At 45.6% G+C, this 19,691-nt stretch overlaps 1 protein-coding gene across 4 annotated transcripts in view; it reads right to left on the minus strand.

The window, feature by feature from the left end:
• Positions 1-726: 726 nt before the first annotated feature.
• LOC113026230 (peroxisomal succinyl-coenzyme A thioesterase-like) overlaps positions 727-19,691 on the minus strand; it is a 29,422-nt gene continuing 10,457 nt past the window's right edge. For 2 of the 4 annotated variants that reach the window (XM_026174759.2, XM_026174758.2), the window contains exons 9-11: positions 3,492-3,572; positions 1,854-1,995; positions 727-1,602 (exon numbers count right to left, since the gene is read on the minus strand). In XM_026174759.2, coding sequence (XP_026030544.2) covers positions 1,472-1,602; positions 1,854-1,995; positions 3,492-3,572 — 354 coding nt within the window. In that variant the 3' untranslated portion in view covers positions 727-1,471. Of the gene's footprint in view, positions 1,603-1,853; positions 1,996-3,491; positions 3,573-8,771; positions 11,380-14,721; positions 14,887-19,691 lie in introns of those variants that run through there. The other 2 variants (XR_013910540.1, XM_026174760.2) reach the window with 2 other exon arrangements.

A 19,691-nucleotide genomic window follows, 5' to 3' on the forward strand; every position in this document is an offset into this window, starting at 1 on the left:
ATACATCGGGGAAACAAAACAACCTCTGGCAAAGCGGATGGCACAACACAGAAGAGCCACCTCGTCAGGCCAGGACTCTGCAGTCTATTCACACCTACAGGCCCGTGGACACTCTTTCAATGATGAGGATGTACACATCTTGGACAGGGAGGAACGCTGGTTTGAGCGCGCAGTCAAGGAGGCCATTTACGTGAAAAGGGAAAGACCATCTCTGAATCGAGGAGGGGAGAGTTTGCTGGAGAGTCGGCGCAGTGGCAGGATGCCTGCTGTGTTGCCTGGGATTACTCCTTATCCCCTACCCAACCCCGTTGCTGGTCACGTGCTCTATAATGTTGTACTGTGGACATTTATGTGCTTTCTGTGCAGAGGAGTTTTTTTGTTTCCTGTTCTCATATAGCCCAGCATGAGTAGAGGTCTCTTTTTTTCCTCTTGTACTTTTCCCATTGTAGTGTACATTTCAGTGGTTTTTCTGTAATGCAACCGTTCTCTGACTTGTGTCCCCATGTGATGTCTGTGTTGTGTGTGTAAGGTCGGGGGGCGGGTTCATTTCACTGCAGGGCAACCTGCCACTGCATGTGGTGAATAAAATTTGATGAACTTGATGAACTTGAACTTGATTAACTATGAACTAACTTAAATATAGTAACGGTGTATTTGTACTTTGTTACACTCTACATTCATTCATATTTTAATTGTCCCTATAGATATTGACAGTTAACCATGTCATGTAATGATCAAACCTTTTAATTTAGCCTTTATTTGTTATTAACATTTTAATACACTTTACAAACACAGGCCAACATATTTATTTTTCACAAACAACTTTTTTCCAGAGATCCCCAAAGGACAACTACTGCAGACATGATGTATAGAATTTGATGCTGGAAATTAAACTTATAGTCAGTCTGAATGCACAGTTTTCAGTAGTACATTTTTATGTGTACTGATGTGCTTTCAGTATTTTATTGCTTCTTTTCCTAAAGGAATGGTTTGAAAAATTTCTTCACCACTTGTCATTTTCACTAATAATTTTTTGTAATATATTAGATATTTATTTAATTATAGTAGTAAAAACATTTTAGAATTCATCAGTCAAAAAGCAGTGCACCTTATCCAGTTTATCCTGTTAAATCGGTATAGTGCAGGAAGATATTTTGGTTTGTGTGAGTATTTGGTGGGGGAACAATTGTCTCTGCTTGTCTTTCTGTAAAAGTAGTTTATGATTTAATGATCATATGAAGTGGCAGCTTCCTACTACAAAAGCCATTAAACCCGTTAACTATTTCTATTAAGAAGACATTTTTAATAAGTAATATTGAAACTGAATCCAAAGGTCATAATCAATATCTTCATAGCAATGCATTATATACTGATTGCCACAGAAGAGCTTCCATTGTCGTCTCACCTAACTATGTCTTTAGCCAAATATTTTCATCTTGGATTGACTTTGGAACTCATGTCATCATCTTGACTACAGGTGAGAAAATGAGGTAGGGTTTCTGCCACCATACAGATTCTCTTTGAGAAAAACCACCATCTTTTTCCAGGCATCCTCCTGAGCTCGAGAATGTTCCACCGTTTGTCCACCCCACAGACACATCACTGCAAAAACAAAACAGACATCAGGACTCCCCAAAAAACTGCTGTTACCAAAACTGGTACCGCAAGAAATTTACTGATAATTTGCATGTGTAGTCCAGAGTTTTTTTCACAATCATTTTCTTGCCACAAAATTACCTGAACATCAACTTTAAATAACATTCATTTCTCAAACCTGCCAAAATGTGGACCCCTCTGGTCCTCAAAGAACAACTGAGACAGTCTACAACCTTGCAGTGTGAAAGTGAACCTACCCTTCTCTTCTATTTCAACGGTCTTTAAGGTGCTAGATCTGGCATGTGGTGTGTAGGGCGGTTCGATCAAGTGACCTGCATTTGGGTATGACAGGACAGTGAGCAGATGACTGTTCCCCGCTCGTGCCATCATTTCCTTAATCTGGAAAACATGAAAGTAAAACGTTCTTATATTTTTGAAATAGTTTTGTTGTGTCTTTTTTATGTGAAGCCCTTTAGTTGTCACATAATTTATTCTTTACAGACACAAACTTGAAAACATTTTATCTAAAAAAATCATGTTGATACTTACTAGCCAGAGAACTCACAAAATTATGTCTAATGATCTTCAATAAGTTATTACCCATCCCAAATGTAATGCACCAAAAACCTGAGAAATTTCGATTTGAATTTTATAGTTTTGATCCCCTTTACCCCCTATATGCTTTATTTTCTGTTTTATTTAGTAGAATTTTTTCAAATATATTTTTGAGATTTTTGTGAAGTGAAATATTGTTCCAATTGGATGTTGCAGGCAATTATATATTTAACTGACAATCCAGGAACGGGAGGATAACGCAAGTGATGTACCAGTACCGAGTGACTAAACTGCTGGGGGATGGATCTGAAATGCCATAGAAATGCAGCACGTCCTAACCTCTCTACTTTTGGTAAAGGTAATGAAGGAGCAGGGAGTGGCAACCAGCAGGGCTATGACCTCCTTCTGGATAGCAAAGCACTGCCCTCTGGCTATCTTAGGTAGAAAACCATGGCTGTCTACTTAAACTACTTGTGGTTCCATCTGCTATATCTGAGCCAGACACAAGCTCGATGCTATAGGAAGCAGCACTCCGTGTGGTAAAGCTGAACAAAGCCCACAGAAAAACAAGGGTTGGAGCCAGGGGCTACAAAAGCCTCCTCCCTGTTTCTGAAAGATTTCAGGACCAAGCCTCTTCCTGCTACCTCCCTGGGTGGCCAGTGTCCTGGGGGACTCTTGGAGCTGCCCCAGTGTCCCCTGGGGCATCAGCTGTCCTGGGAGACTCTTGGGGGCAAACCCTTCGATGGTTTATAAAATGATGCAGGGTTATCATTTATAGTTCCTGTGTTGGCCATCAGTGATGGCATTAACCACTTTTTTTCCCAATGGTGACACATCCTCAGCAAGGGGGGGTTCAAGCAATGGAAAGCTCCACTTTTCTGACAAGGAAGGGCTATCAGGGAGATGACAATCATGAGGCTATTTTGGCTTACACATGTCTGCAGCATCGCTTGGAGATCTGGGGCATTGCCTAGAACACCTAAGCCTGAACCTCAACTGGAGGTTGACAGGTTGCCCCAGTCTGTGGTTACTACTCTGTTGGGAGTCCGTGCTACATCAACCAGGGCAGTTTGCTGAGGAATGTTCAAAGCAATGCATGCAGATTCTTTTAACCCTCTCAGGCTCAAATTAAACTTAAACTTTTTATTGCTAATGCACAACCAAGTCCTGCAGTGGTACTTCTGAGTAAAAAAAACCTCATAAAATATGTATGTGGGGTAATCAGGTCGTTAGTTTTTAACTGTTGCAAATCTGCAACGCCTGCCTTGAGAGGGTTAATCCCATTTCTAACCTTATTTCAACCACCTTCTTTACATAGGAAGTTGTGACAGGAAACTTACATCCAATGCAGACTCTTGGGATGGCCAGTTCTGATCATCCTCACCTACAACCAGCAGCAGAGGACACTGTAGCCGTCCCACCTGAACAGACAAAAACAGCAGAAGTTTTGTTTTTTTCACCGTTTTCAACTATGGAAGTTTCATGAAATTATGCATGGCTTTCTATCACCTCTTGCTGGCATGGTTCTAAGGGTTTCTGTTGTTCGTTTCTGTTCTGAGTTTTGAATTCTTAGTTATAGATTTCAGCTTTGGATTTTTAGTGAATATTTTTAAGTTTTGCTTTTTCATTGTTGGACAGTTGTAACCACCAGTGGCGTTGTTGTTAGCACTGTTGCCTCACATCAAGAAGGTCCTTAGTTTGATTCCACCATCTAGCCTGGGCCTTTCTATGAGAAGTTTTTCTGGGTACTTCAGCTTCCTCCCATGGTCCAAAGACATGGAAATAGTTGAATTAGGTTAATTGGTTCAAAATTGGCCATAGGCCTGAAGGTAAATGGAAATGGTTGTCTGTCTGTGTTAGCCCTGAGACAGACTGGCGATCTATCCATAGTGTACCCTGTCTCTCATCCTACAGCTGCTGGGGTAGGCCCCAGCACCCTTGCAACACTGAATTGGATAAGTGGAGGAGAATGGATGGTTTTACTGTTTAGTGTTTGAAGTTAAAGTAGTGAGATTGGGGACTGCCTGTCCCTCCTTGGGATTTGAAAGTAGGGCTGATGAGCTTGCAGCATAAGCCATCAGAAAGCAATTTTCATCCATCTATGTTGTACTGCTTGTCTGAATTTGAGTAACGGGGGCAACAGTCTGAGATGAGTCGGTCAGGCCTGAACTCAACCCAGCTACCTCTTCCAGCTCATTCGGAGGACACATTGCGTCTAACTTATTGGGTAAAAAATCAAGTTGATCCATTGGTTTCCTTGATTAATTTGTTGGCACACATTGAGTCATGCCTAAGCCAGCTAAAGAGATGGGATATTCTGGGTCTGCCCGAGGGCCTCCTCCCCTCAGGACATGCCTGAAATATCTCACCTGCGAGGAGTTGTTTTTTTTTTTGATGGTTGAAGTTTTATTTATGGTTATATATAGAATGCAGGCTTTGTATATCATGATGTAGCTTCCAACACTCAGATGATCTTATAATCCTCTCTCTCTCTCTCTCTCTCATACACATTGTTGCCTAGGTATTAGATATATAAGGTATATTGAACAATATGATCTTTTTTTTTTTTTCCCCCAAAATATACAAGTAATCGAAAATAAACAAACGGGTGTACTGTCTTTTATATACATATACATACATACTAGGGGTGCAACGATACACAAAATTCACGGTTCGGTTCGGTTCGATACTTTGGTGTCACGGTTCGATATTTTTTCGATACAAAAAAAATGTTCATGCCTTTTTAATTTGTCATTTATTAAAATTATAAATATATATTTTAACTCAAAAGTACAGTTTTTAAATTTAACCCTAGCCCTTGTGCGTGTTTTTTATTTTGACAGCGAATGCGCACCTGCGGACCACTTATGTGCAGCCCTGGTTATTTAGCTCGTCATATTGCAGCCACAGAAATTATTTTGTCCATGAAACCATAAAGCTGCACTTTCTTTTTGCCTTATAGTTTGGAAAAGAGAGTTTATTACAGAGAAATGTCTCTTTCCAAAATAAAAGCTATACTATCCGCTTCTTCTGGGCTATATTCTCAGCAGCATATTAAACATATAAGGAGAATCATGTGCTAACAGCTGTCTAAATGACTCGGCTAAAGTTAGTGGCATGCTTGCTTGTTTTTTTTCTGCTTCCACTTGTCTTTGCACTAGGATGATGTCGGTGTAAATGTGCAGTCATATTCGTTGTGTTCCCACTAGTGCTTTCAGGTTAATCTCGTTGAAATGACCTTAACGCCACAACACGGCAAATCTCCGTTAACGAGCTACCGCCAATCGCCCCGTGCATGGGGCTAGACGGCCAACACGTTAACGAGCTAACTGCGCTAACACACTAGTTCCCACCCATGTAATTGAGCATTGCATGGCACATCCAACATACTGTTTTACTTTAGTCCATGACTCGCTTACCTTCAGGGTCATACGTCACATGAAAACCAAAATAATTCCAAACGCCAGATCTGAATGAGGGTGGGGGAGGTCCATGTTGCAAGGAGAGCTTAACTTCTGTCTCGCTAGCTTGCCCTGCGCTCTTCCTTCTGACGATGCTGTCTGTGTTGAGCGCTCAGTGAATCTGCGTTCGACTACTCCGCCTAGGCTCGACAGTGCAGCCTAGGCGGAGTAGTCGAACGCAGATTCACTGAGCGCTCAACACAGACAGCATCGTCAGAAGGAAAGTTGATAAAATAAATTAAAAATTTTGTATTGTTCGATACATATGCGTACCGAACCGAAAGCACTGTATCGAACGGTTCAATATCGATACGAATATCGTTGCACCCCTAGTATATATGTATGTATGTATGTATATATATATAAAAACACCCAGCACGCCCCTGCGGGTGGTTTATCCTTCAAGCTCGGGTCCTCTACCAGAGGCCTGGGAGCTTGAGGGTCCTGCGCAGTATCTTAGCTGTTCCCAGGACTGCGCTCTTCTGGACAGAGATCTCCGATGTTGTTCCCGGGATCTGCTGGAGCCACTCGCCTAGCTTGGGAGTCACCGCACCTAGTGCTCCGATTACCACGGGGACCACCGTTACCTTCACCCTCCACATCCTCTCGAGCTCTTCTCTGAGCCCTTGGTATTTCTCCAGCTTCTCGTGTTCCTTCTTCCTGATATTGCTGTCATTCGGAACCGCTACATCGATCACTACGGCCGTCTTCTTCTGTTTGTCTACCACCACTATGTCCGGTTGGTTAGCCACCACCATTTTGTCCGTCTGTATCTGGAAGTCCCACAGGATCTTAGCTCGGTCATTCTCCACCACCCTTGGGGGCATCTCCCATTTTGACCTCGGGACTTCCAGGTTATACTCCGCACAGATGTTCCTGTACACTATGCCGGCCACTTGCTTATTGCGTTCCATGTATGCCTTGCCTGCTAGCATCTTGCACCCTGCTGTTATGTGCTGGATTGTCTCTGGGGCATCTTTACACAGCCTGCACCTGGGGTCTTGCCTGGTGTGATAGACCCCAGCCTCTATGGATCTTGTGCTCAGAGCTTGTTCTTGTGCTGCCATGATTAGTGCCTCTGTGCTCTCTTTCAGTCCAGCTTTGTCCAGCCACTGGTAGGATTTCTGGATATCAGCCACCTCCTCTATCTGCCGGTGGTACATACCGTGCAGGGGCCTGTCCTTCCATGATGGTTCCTCGTCTCCCTCCTCTTTCTTGGGTTTCTGCTGTCTGAGGTATTCACTGAGTACTCGGTCAGTTGGGGCCATCTTCCCAATGTATTCTTGGATGTTCGTTGTCTCATCCTGGACTGTGGTGCTGACACTCACCAGTCCCCGGCCCCCTTCCTTCCGCTTAGCGTACAGCCTCAGGGTGCTGGACTTGGGGTGAAACCCTCCATGCATGGTAAGGAGCTTTCTTGTCTTTATGTCAGTGGCTTCTATCTCCTCCTTTGGCCAGCCTATTACCCCAGCAGGTTACCTGATCACGGGCAGGGCGTACGTGTTGATGGCCCGGATCTTGTTCTTACCATTCAGCTGACTCCTCAGGACTTGCCTGACCCTCTGCAGGTACTTGGTGGTTGCAGCTTTTCTAGCGGCCTCTTCATGGTTCCCATTCGCCTGCGGGATCCCCAAGTACTTGTAACTGTCCTCTATGTCTGCAATGTTGCCTTCTGGTAGTTCAATCCCCTCAGTTCTGACTACCTTCCCTCTCTTTGTTACCATCCGACTACACTTCTCCAGTCCGAACGACATTCCAATGTCATTGCTGTATAGCCTGGTAGTGTGGATCAGTGAATCGATGTCTCGTTCACTCTTGGCATACAGCTTGATGTCATCCATGTACAGGAGGTGGCTGACAACTGCTCCGTTCCGTAGTCGGTATCCGTAGCCAGTCTTGTTAATGATCTCACTGAGGGGGTTCAGGCCTATGCAGAACAGCAGTGGGGACAGAGCATCTCCTTGGTAGATCCCGCACTTGATGGTGACTTGTGCTATGGGCTTGGAGTTGGCCTCTAGTGTTGTACGCCACATCCCCATTGAGTTCCTGATGAAGGCTCTTAGGGTCCCATTGATCTTGTACAATTCTAGGCATTCCAGTATCCAGCTGTGGGGCATTGCGTCATAGGCCTTCTTGTAATCAATCCAGGCAGTGCACAGGTTGGTCAGTCTGGTCTTGCAGTCTCGGCTGATTGTTCTGTCTACCAGTAGCTGGTGTTTTGCACCTCTGGTATTCTTGCCAATTCCTTTCTGTGTCCCGCTCATGTATTGACCCATGTGCCTGTTCATCTTAGCCGATATGATGCCTGACAGGAGCTTCCATGTAGTACTGAGGCAGGTTATTGGTCGGTAGTTGGAGGGGACCGGTCCCTTCTTGGGGTCCTTGGGGATCAGGACCGTCCGGCCTTCAGTTAGCCATTCCGGGTGTCTCTCGTTAACTAGCAGCTGGTTCATTTGTGCTGCCAGACGCTCGTGGAGTGCAGTTAGCTTCTTCAGCCAGTAGGCGTGAACCATGTCGGGCCCTGGTGCTGTCCAACTCTTCATACTGGAGACCCTTTCTTGGATATCTGCCACTGTGATGGTTACTGGACCCTGTTCAGGGAGGTCGCTGTGGTCTGCCCTCAGATCCTCTAGCCACTGAGCATTGCCGTTATGGGTTGCATCCTTCTCCCATATGCTCTTCCAGTATTGCTCCGTCTCCAGCCTTGGTGGTGCTGTTCTCTTATTGTTCCCTTATAATGAATTTCATTCAAAATACTATTATAGAAAAACATTCTCATGGGTCCCATCAAAGTATATCAGCAATAAAGCTAATAAACATTATCCAAAGTTACTCAAATATATTTACAAAACTCATTTAACCACAGGTGTTGCGCAACAGATTCAATAATCTCATAGGCCGTTTTGGCATTTCATCAGAAGTAACAAAAAACATCCAAAACGGACAAAACTACAAAAATCAAATCACTCGTTCAACTCTAGATACGTTAAGTCAACATTCGGTCATAATGGAATAAACAAAAACAATATTCAATAAATAAAACTAATAATTGCACTTACTGTCGGTAGCCTAGCATTAGCTTACCGGCGTTTTAGGATGTGCGATCGCGGCTCCGCATTTTCATTGATTGTGACAAAACAAAACAAACAAATAACTCACCGTTGAGTCGATTGTGAGGTGGTGTAAAGATGAATGAATCGGCCGGGTTATTGCACGCTGTCAACTGGTCTGTAGTGTAAAATTTGTCGATATCTCACAAGTACGCCAACCACAGGGACAACAGCAGCCAGAGGAGCAGGGACATGCAGCTGATTGACCCGGAACTTCTACAGGGTTCATTCCCGCCACAATAAAGGGACTGGCAGTTAGTAGGGACAGAAGTTACCGTGGTTACACATGCACCAAGGTTTGACAAAGTTCAGCAATATGAACAAGTTCAACAAAGATCGAAGCGGGAGGCACGAAGGGCATTAGCACATTTTGTTCTATGGAACAGGCTTGTTGCTCATGGCTGGCTTGCTCAGCACTTACCACACGCTTAAAACATGGCTTTAATGATTTGCCAGCTATCTGAGCTGTCGACAGGTTTTCTCGGGTCAAAGGCAGTGGAATATCTTTTTCAGATGGACCAGGCTCCTCAGGGTTCACAAAGTCTGGTGGAGACAAAACATTGTTTTGTTCAGATAACGCGACACCCTCCTCAGAAAATGAGGTCCTCAACACAGAATCAGCGAGGGTAACGTAACCGTCTTTACGGGCTTGGGCATGAGTAACCACACAGGCTGGGTACAGCTTTGGGGTCACAGAAATCTCTGGGGCATCAGAACTGAGGGGCTTATCCAGCACCTCTAGACTAGGACGCACTAATCCGCCCACAATATCATTTCCTAGCAACATGGCAACCCCCTCTATGGGTAAGGTTGGGCATACTGCGACGGGGAAAAATCCCGTAACGAGTTCTGATTTGATATAGACTTTGTGAACTGGTTTAGGAGCATAACCCATCTCTATTCCAACCAGAAAATAGGACTTATGGGTGAGCACATACTCGTCTGCGAGAACTCCTGCAGTTGCTAAAGTGGTTACTTTCTGCTCATTCAGGTATAACACTATACTCTCTGGAAGACACTTTTTAAAGTCTTCCAGCAACATCAATTCATGCAATGAATCATAATCACTGGCTTTTGACGCAGAGCACCACTTGTCAAAGAGGATACCTTTTTCCCTGGCAAACTCCACATACGTTTGGGAGGGAAGTTTCCTCTGTAGCCGAAATTTCTGCCTGTATGCTTCTGGAACCAATTCATATGCTTGCAACACAGCTGATTTAACACAAGAATACTCCAAACTGTCTTTTAAGGGAAGCGCAACTACCACCTCTTGGGCTTTTCCAGTCAGTTTACACTGTAATAAAAGGGGCCAGATCTCACTAGGCCACCGCAAAGCACCAGCAATGCGCTGAAATGCTGCAAAATAAGAATCCACCTCAGCCTCTTTAAATGCAGGCACTAAAGAAATGCACTTACTAATGTCATAAGGAGTAGTAGACACGGGGGCAGAACCTGGACCATCAGCGGAGACAGATGAGGCTCGTGGCTGAGACTCCAGCTCCAGCTTACGCAGCCTCATTGTCTTATCTGCCTCTATTTCCAGCTTTCTGATCTCAAGCTGTAATTGAGCTCGCCTGGCTTGAGCCTTCTCCTCGGCCTCCAACTGGAGCCGTGCCAAGCGCATCTTTAGCCGGGCCCCGTCCCGTGCTTCTGAGCTTCCAGAGGAAAGGGGATCATAGCGAGGGAGCGTGCGCGGCGTCTTCCCCCGCTCATCTCCCACACTGTCATGACCCGTACCATCTTTATGGTCCCCCTCAAATGAGGAAGTTTGACTAGGCTCACCAGAGACCATAGGCACTTCAGGCAGATCAGGGACTTGCATTAAACCAGCCTCCACCAACTCGTCTACTACCCGCTTTTTCAAGTCACTCTTACGGAGTGTTTTAGAGACCTGTAGCTTAAGGTGTTCTGCAATTTTCAGCAATTCGCATTTGCGGCAGCTCTCAAGGAGCACAACAGATGGAGCTTTCAAAAAATCCTCTAAACAAAATGGAGCCGACATGGCGCTCAAAACAGGGAAAAGGGCAGAAGAAGAAAAAAATCCCAAAATTGAGCAAAACACACGTTCTCTCTTTCACAAAAGGGAATTCTCCTTATGGGGAAAAGGAGGATCCCGGACGAGCCGCCACTTATGTTACAACCCCCTCTGCTAGGCGTCAGGGAAGGAGTAACATACATGAGCCCGCAACACAAGAAAAAGGTTTTAATTACAAACTTTAAACAGAAAACCGACAGGGCTGTTCAACAGACCACTGGGCAAACAATTATTACATAAAGAAAGAACAGTCAAGAGTAAAAGTTAAAGGTTAACTAAGGCAAGCTGGCAGCACACAAAATAAAAGCTAGGGGTTAACTAAGGCAAGCCAGCATCACAAAATTCTACTCACAGCCAGCTAGCAGCTCAAAACTCTAATCAGGCTGAGTTTAAAGCATGCACCAAGGTTTGACAAAGTTCAGCAATATGAACAAGTTCAACAAAGATCGACGCGGGAGGCACGAAGGGCAAACTGCATGTTCAGTCCTAAGCAGCAGCCACTGAGTGAAGGACCTCCAGCCTTTTGTAGCCACAGGTGGGCACGATCAGCCACTGATTGCCTCTTGGAGCATCACGGGATCCCCGGGCAGCCGATCGTCCGTGTGGTCTGGCACACTTCATTCTGCATAAGAGAGGGTTGGCACGGGTCTCCCAGTAACCAATCACACACAAGTCATGGCACACATGGATTTGCATGAACACCAAAAAGGCAGTCTCACTCCCTCCAAGGCCCAGGGCCGTAACATTCATTCATTAAGTCTGGCAGTCATCAGGCCTGGGTATGGTTAGTTAATTCATGATTTACCAAGGTGTGCAATTACCTTTTCACATAGGGCCAGGTAGGTTTGGATAGCCTTAATAAATGAAATAACCTTTTAAAAACTCAATTTCATATTTTCCCAGGTTATCCTTGCTATATAAAAATTAATTTTATCATCTGAAACATTAAGTCTGACAAATTTGCAAAAAATAAATAAATAAATACAAAAATAAAAGAAATTGGGAAATGGACAAATACTATTTCATAGCACCTTAGCTTTGTGTCACCCTCACCTCTTGTGCTTTTGACTAATGTCGACTTTGGACTTTTGGCTCTCTGTTGGTTATTTATTTACACAAATCCAACCTTCCTTTTATCTTCCAACCCCTCTTTTATCTAAAAAAAAAAATCTTGAAACAATAATTGTAAAACAGCTACATGATTATCTGCAAAGGAATGGTTTACTGCAGAATTTGAGTCAGGGTTCAGAATTTATCAAAGTACAGAAATAGTAGTAGTGAAGGTTATAAATAATTTTTTATGGCCTCTAACAGTGGACTCATCTCTGCAGCATTTGTCACTGTTAACCATAACATTATATTACACAGATCACTGCATGCTGTAGGTATTAAAACTAGTATGCAGCACTGGGTTGAATCACATCTGTCTAACTAGGGTTGCCAACCGTCCCTTAAAAAAACGGAATAGTCCCGTATTTCGAAACAAAAGTACACGTCCCGTATTGAGCTAATAAGGGACGCACTTTGTCCCGTAATACAGTGAGAATCAAAAGTAGTCTATAACTTTTAATGGAATTAACGCTTTGTTGGAAAACATAATTCCCAGCCCCTCTCCTGCTTTGTGACCAATGAGCTGACAGCACACTTATGACAATTCGAGTATGACAATTCAGATTACCGCTCATCTCATTGGTCGAGGAAAGGTCGCTTACGGAGAAAATACCGGAAGACAACAGATGACCACAACAAGAAGCATGGCCAACAGGGAAACAAACGCCGACACTGCGGTGCAAGTCTCGGATGACAGTAGACCTAAAGCTGGGCAGACACTGTGCGATTTTCAAACTGCACGATTGACTCGCAGGGGTTAGAAGTTGGTAGGTCACGATGCAGGGTCTCACACTATACGGCCCGATGCTCTGATGCGACCTGAGTGCTCACACTGTGCCTCCATAAAATGAAGGTTATAACAGAAAATCTGTCGCTCGCTCCCCCTCTCTTTCACTCACACAGACACGCACACCACCACCATCAACTTTGCTAAATTGCTAATGAAAAACACTGATCAGGCAGCTGTGATTGAGCAGCAGTGTAGATCCAACTATTTTCACGGTTGTTGTGGTCGTGATAATTTTGTGATGCCACATCGAAAAGGCTCGGATGAGCTTTCCAAAGTTCTACAAGTTGTGCCTCCATCGCTTGTGTCCAGATCACACGCTGCACTGCCGTGCTGCTCCGTCTTTTTCACCGACGTTTACATGTTTGCGCGTGAGCAGTGTGAGCAGCTGCGGTGACACCCTCACGAGCGATTGATGATCGGGAGCTGCTCGAGGTGTTAATCGCTTCTCGTTACCCCACGTATACTACACGATGCACAATGAAGGCCAAAATTGGGCAGATCACCAAATCGGTCGCATGACTCAAAAATCGGCTCAAAATGGGCCAGAAATCGCACAGTGTAAGCGCAGCATTAGAGCAGCATTAGAGCAGCAATGTTTGTTCCCCTCAGAGAAAGAAAAATAGGCTGCAAAAGTACAGGGAGGAATGGGAAAAGGAAAACACCTGGCTGGAAAAGTGCACGATAACACCTATAAAGCGCACTGCACTGTGTGCCGGCGCACTTTTTCCATAGGCATGCTTCTAATGGTGGGCACATGAAGAACATGAGGGGCGTGAAAGCTCGGGGAACCTTTAACCAATTTCTTGTCCACCAGGCCACGGCAGAAGCAGATATGGCATGTAAACATTGGTTTGTTTTTTTAAAACCCTCTGGTTAAGGTTAATATGGGCATGTGCAGTGAATATCAGCGCTATGTGGCCAGAAGTGTGATAATTTATTTTGTGTAATAAACAACTGCAAGGATAGATGATTACAACAAATAGATGACTAATACATAAAAGTAATACATAGATGAATAATGATGATGAGTTAAGATACGTAATCATGGGAACAAGCGGGTTTACAAACAGGAGCAGCTGATTAGCATTAGAAAAGCTGAAATAATACCTCAACTGAAGCCAATTGTACTAAATGCACTATATGTGCACTGTTACAAGAATGATTTTGTTCTATTGTTTTCTATTAATTTATATAATTTTAAGTTAAGCAGGACAGAGTTATTTTAAAGAAAGTTTTACTTATATTCTCAAAAGTTAAGCATGACAGGCTTCTGTTTAAGAAAGAGACCTGTTTTACTGTGTTAATGTTGTCATTTTGAGCTAAAAAATAAATGGCTGAATGATCATTTGTTTCCCATATGGTCATATCACAAAGAATATGCATCTGCTTAAATCAAATTCAAGTCAAATGGTTAAAAAATTATTTCACACACAAAAAAAAAGAGCTACCACACTGGGAAGGGTGAAGACAACTGGGTTGCCCGGCCCTGGCCACGAGGTGTCCCTTATTTATTTTTCAGGGAGTTGGCAACCCTATGTCTAACAGACTTCAATTTGTTCATGTAAATGGGGATTCTTCCTGACACACTAAGGTCACTGCTGGCTCTAAAGGAAATGTGTTCATCTGCTTCAGAGGTTAGGGTGGATATGGAAAGATGTATCTTTGTGCAGTGTGCGTGTGTAGGCCTGGGTCTGAGGCGCTCAGCACTGTTAATTAAGTAAACTGCAGAAATGTCTTAAATACATAAAAACTGGGATTACCTCTAATTTTCTGCTTTTAAAGTCAGATTGTCATGGGTCACTGACCCAGTGTTGTGTATTTATGGAGTGTTGATTCTTGTTACTCGTTATTATTTTGATCTCAAGGAGTGATTTATTTTTCCTAGTCTCTATTGGTATTGTTTAGTTTCCTTGTTCTTATGAATTCTCTGTTAGTATTATTTATCTCTTGTGTAATTCATATGACTTTAGGTTGTTTAGCTTTCTTTAGCGTTCCCCTCCTGTTCTTCAGTCTCTCTTTTTTTAGGATCTCCTTTTCTAATTCAGTCTTGTTGTCTTGGCTTACTTGTGGTTCCTAGTCTTTATCTCTGTGTTCTGTCTTCAGCATGCCTGTGCTTGGTTACTGTGGCGGAGGTGTGGTCCCGGGCGCAGCTGCAGGGGAGGAGTGGTGCAGTGAGCTCAACGGGGCGGTGCTGGAGACGCAGGTGAGAACAGCTGATGGCGTTTGGACTGATCATGGTTTCCTTCCCTTTTATAGTGAGACGGGAGAGGAGCGGAGGGGAGACTGGAAATCAGCTGAGACCGGAGCTGTCAGACTGTGGTCGGTCATAACAAATGAAAACGATAAATAAACGTGGCATCTGGCGACAAACAACTGTGCGTGTGTGTACATGTGTGAAGTGCATTTCACAGTTACCTTTAGTCTCCCCAGCCCGTAATGTTGCCCTTTGTATATCTGGTGCTCCCACTCTCTGTTTCTCTCTCTCTCTCGCTGTCTCCCTATGTATCTGTCTCTCCCCTCTTTCTCTTGGCCTTGTCATGTGTTTGTTTTTCTACTCTGGCGTCATGTTTGTGTGTCTTGAGTCTAGGTCTTTGTCTCTGTATTTGACTTATTTCGTGTCTTATTTTGACAGCCATCGTCTCGTGTGCATTGTGTTCAGGTTTTTTTGTCTCGTTATTACTAGTTTGCTCCAGCTGTGTTCCCATGTGTCTCCAATTCTCCTAATCATCTTCTTTGTTTATACTGTGCTAGTCTTCCACTGTGCTTTGTCAGAGTGTATTGTTATGTTCATGCTTTTGTCCTGGTCCCTGGTCTTAGTTTCCTAGTGTTTCACTGCTTGAGTTAGTTTAATCAGCTTGGAACCACTTCCAATTTGGATGCAGGAGACAGACCGCTCCCTCTACTTTTAAGGTTAGGTGTAAAACATTCTTTTTTGACAAATATTATAGTTAGGGTTGAATCTGATGACCTTGAATCCTCGCTTAGTTACCCTGCAATAGACCTAGACCTGCAAGGGCCTTCCCATGACTCAATGAGTATTCTTCTTCACTCACATCTTTTCACACTCTGTGTTTATACACTGCTCTCCATTTAACCATTAGTTATTATTAATCACTGGCTCTCTTCCACAGTATGTCTTTTTTCCTGTCTCCTCACCCACAACCCGTTGCGTTGGCTACCCCTCCCTGAGCCTGGTTCTTATGGAGTTTTTTTTCCTGTTAAAAGGGGAGTTTTCTTTTCCCAACATTCTCTGCATTATAAGGTCTTTAAAATACAATATAAAATACCCGGATGCAACTGTTGTTGTGATTTGCTGCCAATTGAATTGAACAAATGTGATTTGTATCAATAGATAATATAATGCATACCACTTGTTAACTCAGGACAGTGGATGCTTTTAATCTTTTAATACTAAAAGCTGAGCTGAATTATGCATATAGCAAGTCTTGCTCGTGCAGAGGGTGTTGCTATGTAGGAAATGTAAATTACAAAAGTAGAATGAAGCAAGCACAACTACACAACATGAAAGTCACTCATAGTCTAGGAGGTCACAACACATCCTATCACAACCACAACCAAAAAGGAACATGATAAATCTGAACACCAACTCCTTTCAAAGGCATTAATTATATGAAAACAAAGCATCAACTTTTCTAAATGCTGTTTGTGACAGGTGAGACCTGAGTCTGGGAACCCTGGTCTTTGCCCCTTTCATAAGCTCAGGTGTGGGCAATTAACTATTCTCTAGCAAACCTGAAGGTGTGAGTGCTTGGTCCAAGCTGGGCAAGTTGGTGTTTTTAATTCCTTTCTATGAAAGCTTGATGCGGGTCCCACTAAACTTCTGTTAGAATGGTGGGAAACATTGCGTTCCTGTGAGAGTAGTGAACTTCACCGCCACTGACCCACATTTATTAGAGTGTGACGCAAACTTGTGGACAGAGTACCGAGCTGCTGCTTTGCCAAGTGGATTTCTGGTTGCGGGTAGAGGACCCGCCACATCAGTGTGTTTTAATTTGTTTTAAACTGGTGTAATTCGACATGGGGCCCAGCCGGGCACAGCCCGAAAAGGGGACATGGGCCCATCCTCCCACAGGCCCACCACCCGCAGGAGGCGCGGAGGCCCCTGGCGGACTAATCCCCGGCTGCCAAGACTGGCAATTGGGACATGGAATGTCACCTCTCTGGTGGGGAAGGAGCCTGAGTTAGTGCGTGAGGTTGAGAGGTACCGGCTAGATATAGTCGGGCTCACCTCTACGCATGGCTTGGGCTCTGGAACTGGTCTCCTGGAGAGGGGCTGGACTCAGTCTGGAGTTGCCCCTGGTGAGAGGCGGCGGGCTGGGGTGGGTATACTAATATCCCCTCGGCTTGGGGTTTTTCCCGGTGGATGAGAGGGTTTGTTCCCTGCGCCTTAGGGTCGGGGAACGGGTCCTGACTGTCATCTGCGCTTATGCGCCGAGTGGCATTTCAGAGTACCCAGCTTTCTTAGAGTCCCTGGGTGGGGTGCTGGAAGGTGCTCCACCTGGAGACTCTGTTGTCCTGCTGGGAGACTTCAATGCTCACGTGGGTAATGACAGCGAGACCTGGAGGGGCGTGATTGGGAGGAACAGCCTCCCTGATCTGAACCAGAGTGGTGTTTTGTTATTGGACTTCTGTGCAAATCACAGTTTGGCCATAACGAACACCCTGTTCGAACATAAGAGTGTCCATAAGGGCACGTGGCACCAGGACGCTCTAGGCTGCAGGTCGATGATCGATTTTGTAATCGTATCACCAGACCTGCGACCATATGTTCTGGACACTCGGATAAAGAGAGGGGCTGAGCTGTCAACTGATCACCACCTGGTAGTGAGTTGGATCAGGTGGCGGGGGAGGACGCTGGACAGACCTGGTACACCTAAGAGGCCCCAGTCCACAATATCTTCAACGCACACCTCCAGCAGAGCTTCAACAGCATTCCGAGGGAGACTGGGGACATTGAGTCCGAATGGACCATGAGTCCGAATGGACCATGTTCAGCGTCTCCATTGCCGAAGCTGCTGCATTGAGCTGTGGCCGCAAGGTGGTTGGTGCCTGCTGTGGCACCAACCGGGCTTGGTTAGCCTGTGGGACTCCGGAGGCAGCCGAAGGGTATCGACAGGCCAAGCGGAATGCAGCTCGGGCAGTGGCTGAAGCAAAAACTCGGGTGTGGGAGGAGTTCGGAGAGGCCATGGAAAAAGACTTTCAGACTGCCTCGAAGAGATTCTGGCAAACCGTCAGGCGTCTCAGGAGGGGAAAGTGGTGCTCTACCTGCACTGTGTATCGTGCTGGCGGAGCGCTGCTGACTTCGACTGAGAAAATTGTCAGGCAGTGGAAGGAATACTTTGATGACCTCCTTAATCCCACTGACACATCTTCCGAGGAGGGAGCAGAGTCTGGGGATGAGGGGAATGACCCGTCAATTTCCGGAGGCGAGGTCACTGAAGCAGTTAAACAATTCCTTGGTGGCAGAGCCCCTGGTGTTGATGAGGTCCACCATGAGTTCCTGAAGGCTCTGGACGTTGTCGGGCTGTCCTGGTTGACACGCCTCTACAATGTTGCGTGGAAATCAGGGGGAGTACCCCTGGACTGGCAGACCGGGGTGATGGTCCCCATCTTTAAGAAGGGGGACCGGAGGGTGTGTTCCAACTACAGGGGATCACACTCTTCAGCCTCCCTGGGAAAGTCTATGCCAGGGTGCTGGAAAGGAGAGTTCACCCGCTAGTCGAACCTCAGATACAGGAGGGACAATGCGGTTTTCGTCCTGGTCACGGAACACTGGACCAGCTCTTTATCCTCTCAAGGATACTTGAGGGTGAATGGGAGTTTGCCCAACCAGGCTACATGTGTTTTGTGGACTTGGAGAAGGCATTCGACCGTGTCCCTCGGGGTGTCCTGTGGGAGGTGCTGCGGGAGTATGGGGTGTCTGGCCCATTGCTACGGGCCATTCGATCACTATACAACCGTTGCAAGAGCTTGGTTCTGTTCCGATTCTGTTCATAATTTTTATGGACAGGATTTCTAGTGTTAAGATTCAAAATTGAGGAGGGAGAGTACACACCACTCTTGGTCCAGTCGGTCTTTGGTCAGCCAAGTGGCGGAGGGCTTTCACTTCGGTGGCCTCAGAATCTCATCTCTGCTTTTCGCGGATGATGTGGTTCTGTTGGCTTCATCGGGTGAAGGCCTCCAGCTCACACTGGAACGGTTCGCAGCCGAGTGTGAAGCAGTGGGAATGAGGATCAGCACCTCCAAATCTGAGGCCATGATTCTCAGCCGGAAAAGGGTGGAGTGCCCACTCTGGGTCGGGGATGAGTTCCTGCCCCAAGTGGAGGAGTTCAAGTACCTCGGGGTCTTGTTCGCGAGTTATCGGAGAAGGAAGCCGGAGATCGACAGACGGATTGGTGCAGCGGCTGCAGTGATGCGGACGCTGCACCTGTCCGTCATGGTGAAGAGGGAGCTGAGTGTAAAAGCAAAGCTCTCAATTTACCGGTCGATCTACGTCCCTACCCTCAGCTATGGCCACGAGCTGTGGGTAGTGACCGAAAGAACGAGATCGTGCATACAAGCGGCGGAAATGAGCTTCCTCCGAAGGGTGGATAGCCTCTCCCTTAGAGATAGGGTGAGAAGTTCGGCCATCCGGGAGGGGCTCAGAGTAGAGCCGCTGCTCCTCCACATCAAAAGGAGCCAGCTGAGGTGGTTCGAGCATCGAGCATCTCCTGGGCGCCTTCTGGGGTTGGTGTTCTGGGCATGTCCCACCGAGAAGAGGCCCCGGGGCAGACCCAGGACACACTGGAGAGATTATATCTCTCGGCTGGCCTGGGAATGGATAAGCTGGAAGAGGTGGCTGGGGAGAGGGAGGTCTGGGCTTCTCTGCTTAGGCTGCTGCCCCCGCGACCCGGCCCCGGATAAAGCGGATGAAGATGGTAATTCGACAGACTGTGACAGGTGCGGCTGTCGATTTTGTTTGTTTCCTGTTTTATTTTCTGTATCAGAAGGCACCGCAGATATTGATGGTTTTT

The sequence above is a fragment of the Astatotilapia calliptera genome, chromosome 7 (genome assembly GCF_964374335.1).
Source record: "Astatotilapia calliptera chromosome 7, fAstCal68.1, whole genome shotgun sequence".
Lineage (NCBI taxonomy): Eukaryota > Metazoa > Chordata > Actinopteri > Cichliformes > Cichlidae > Astatotilapia > Astatotilapia calliptera.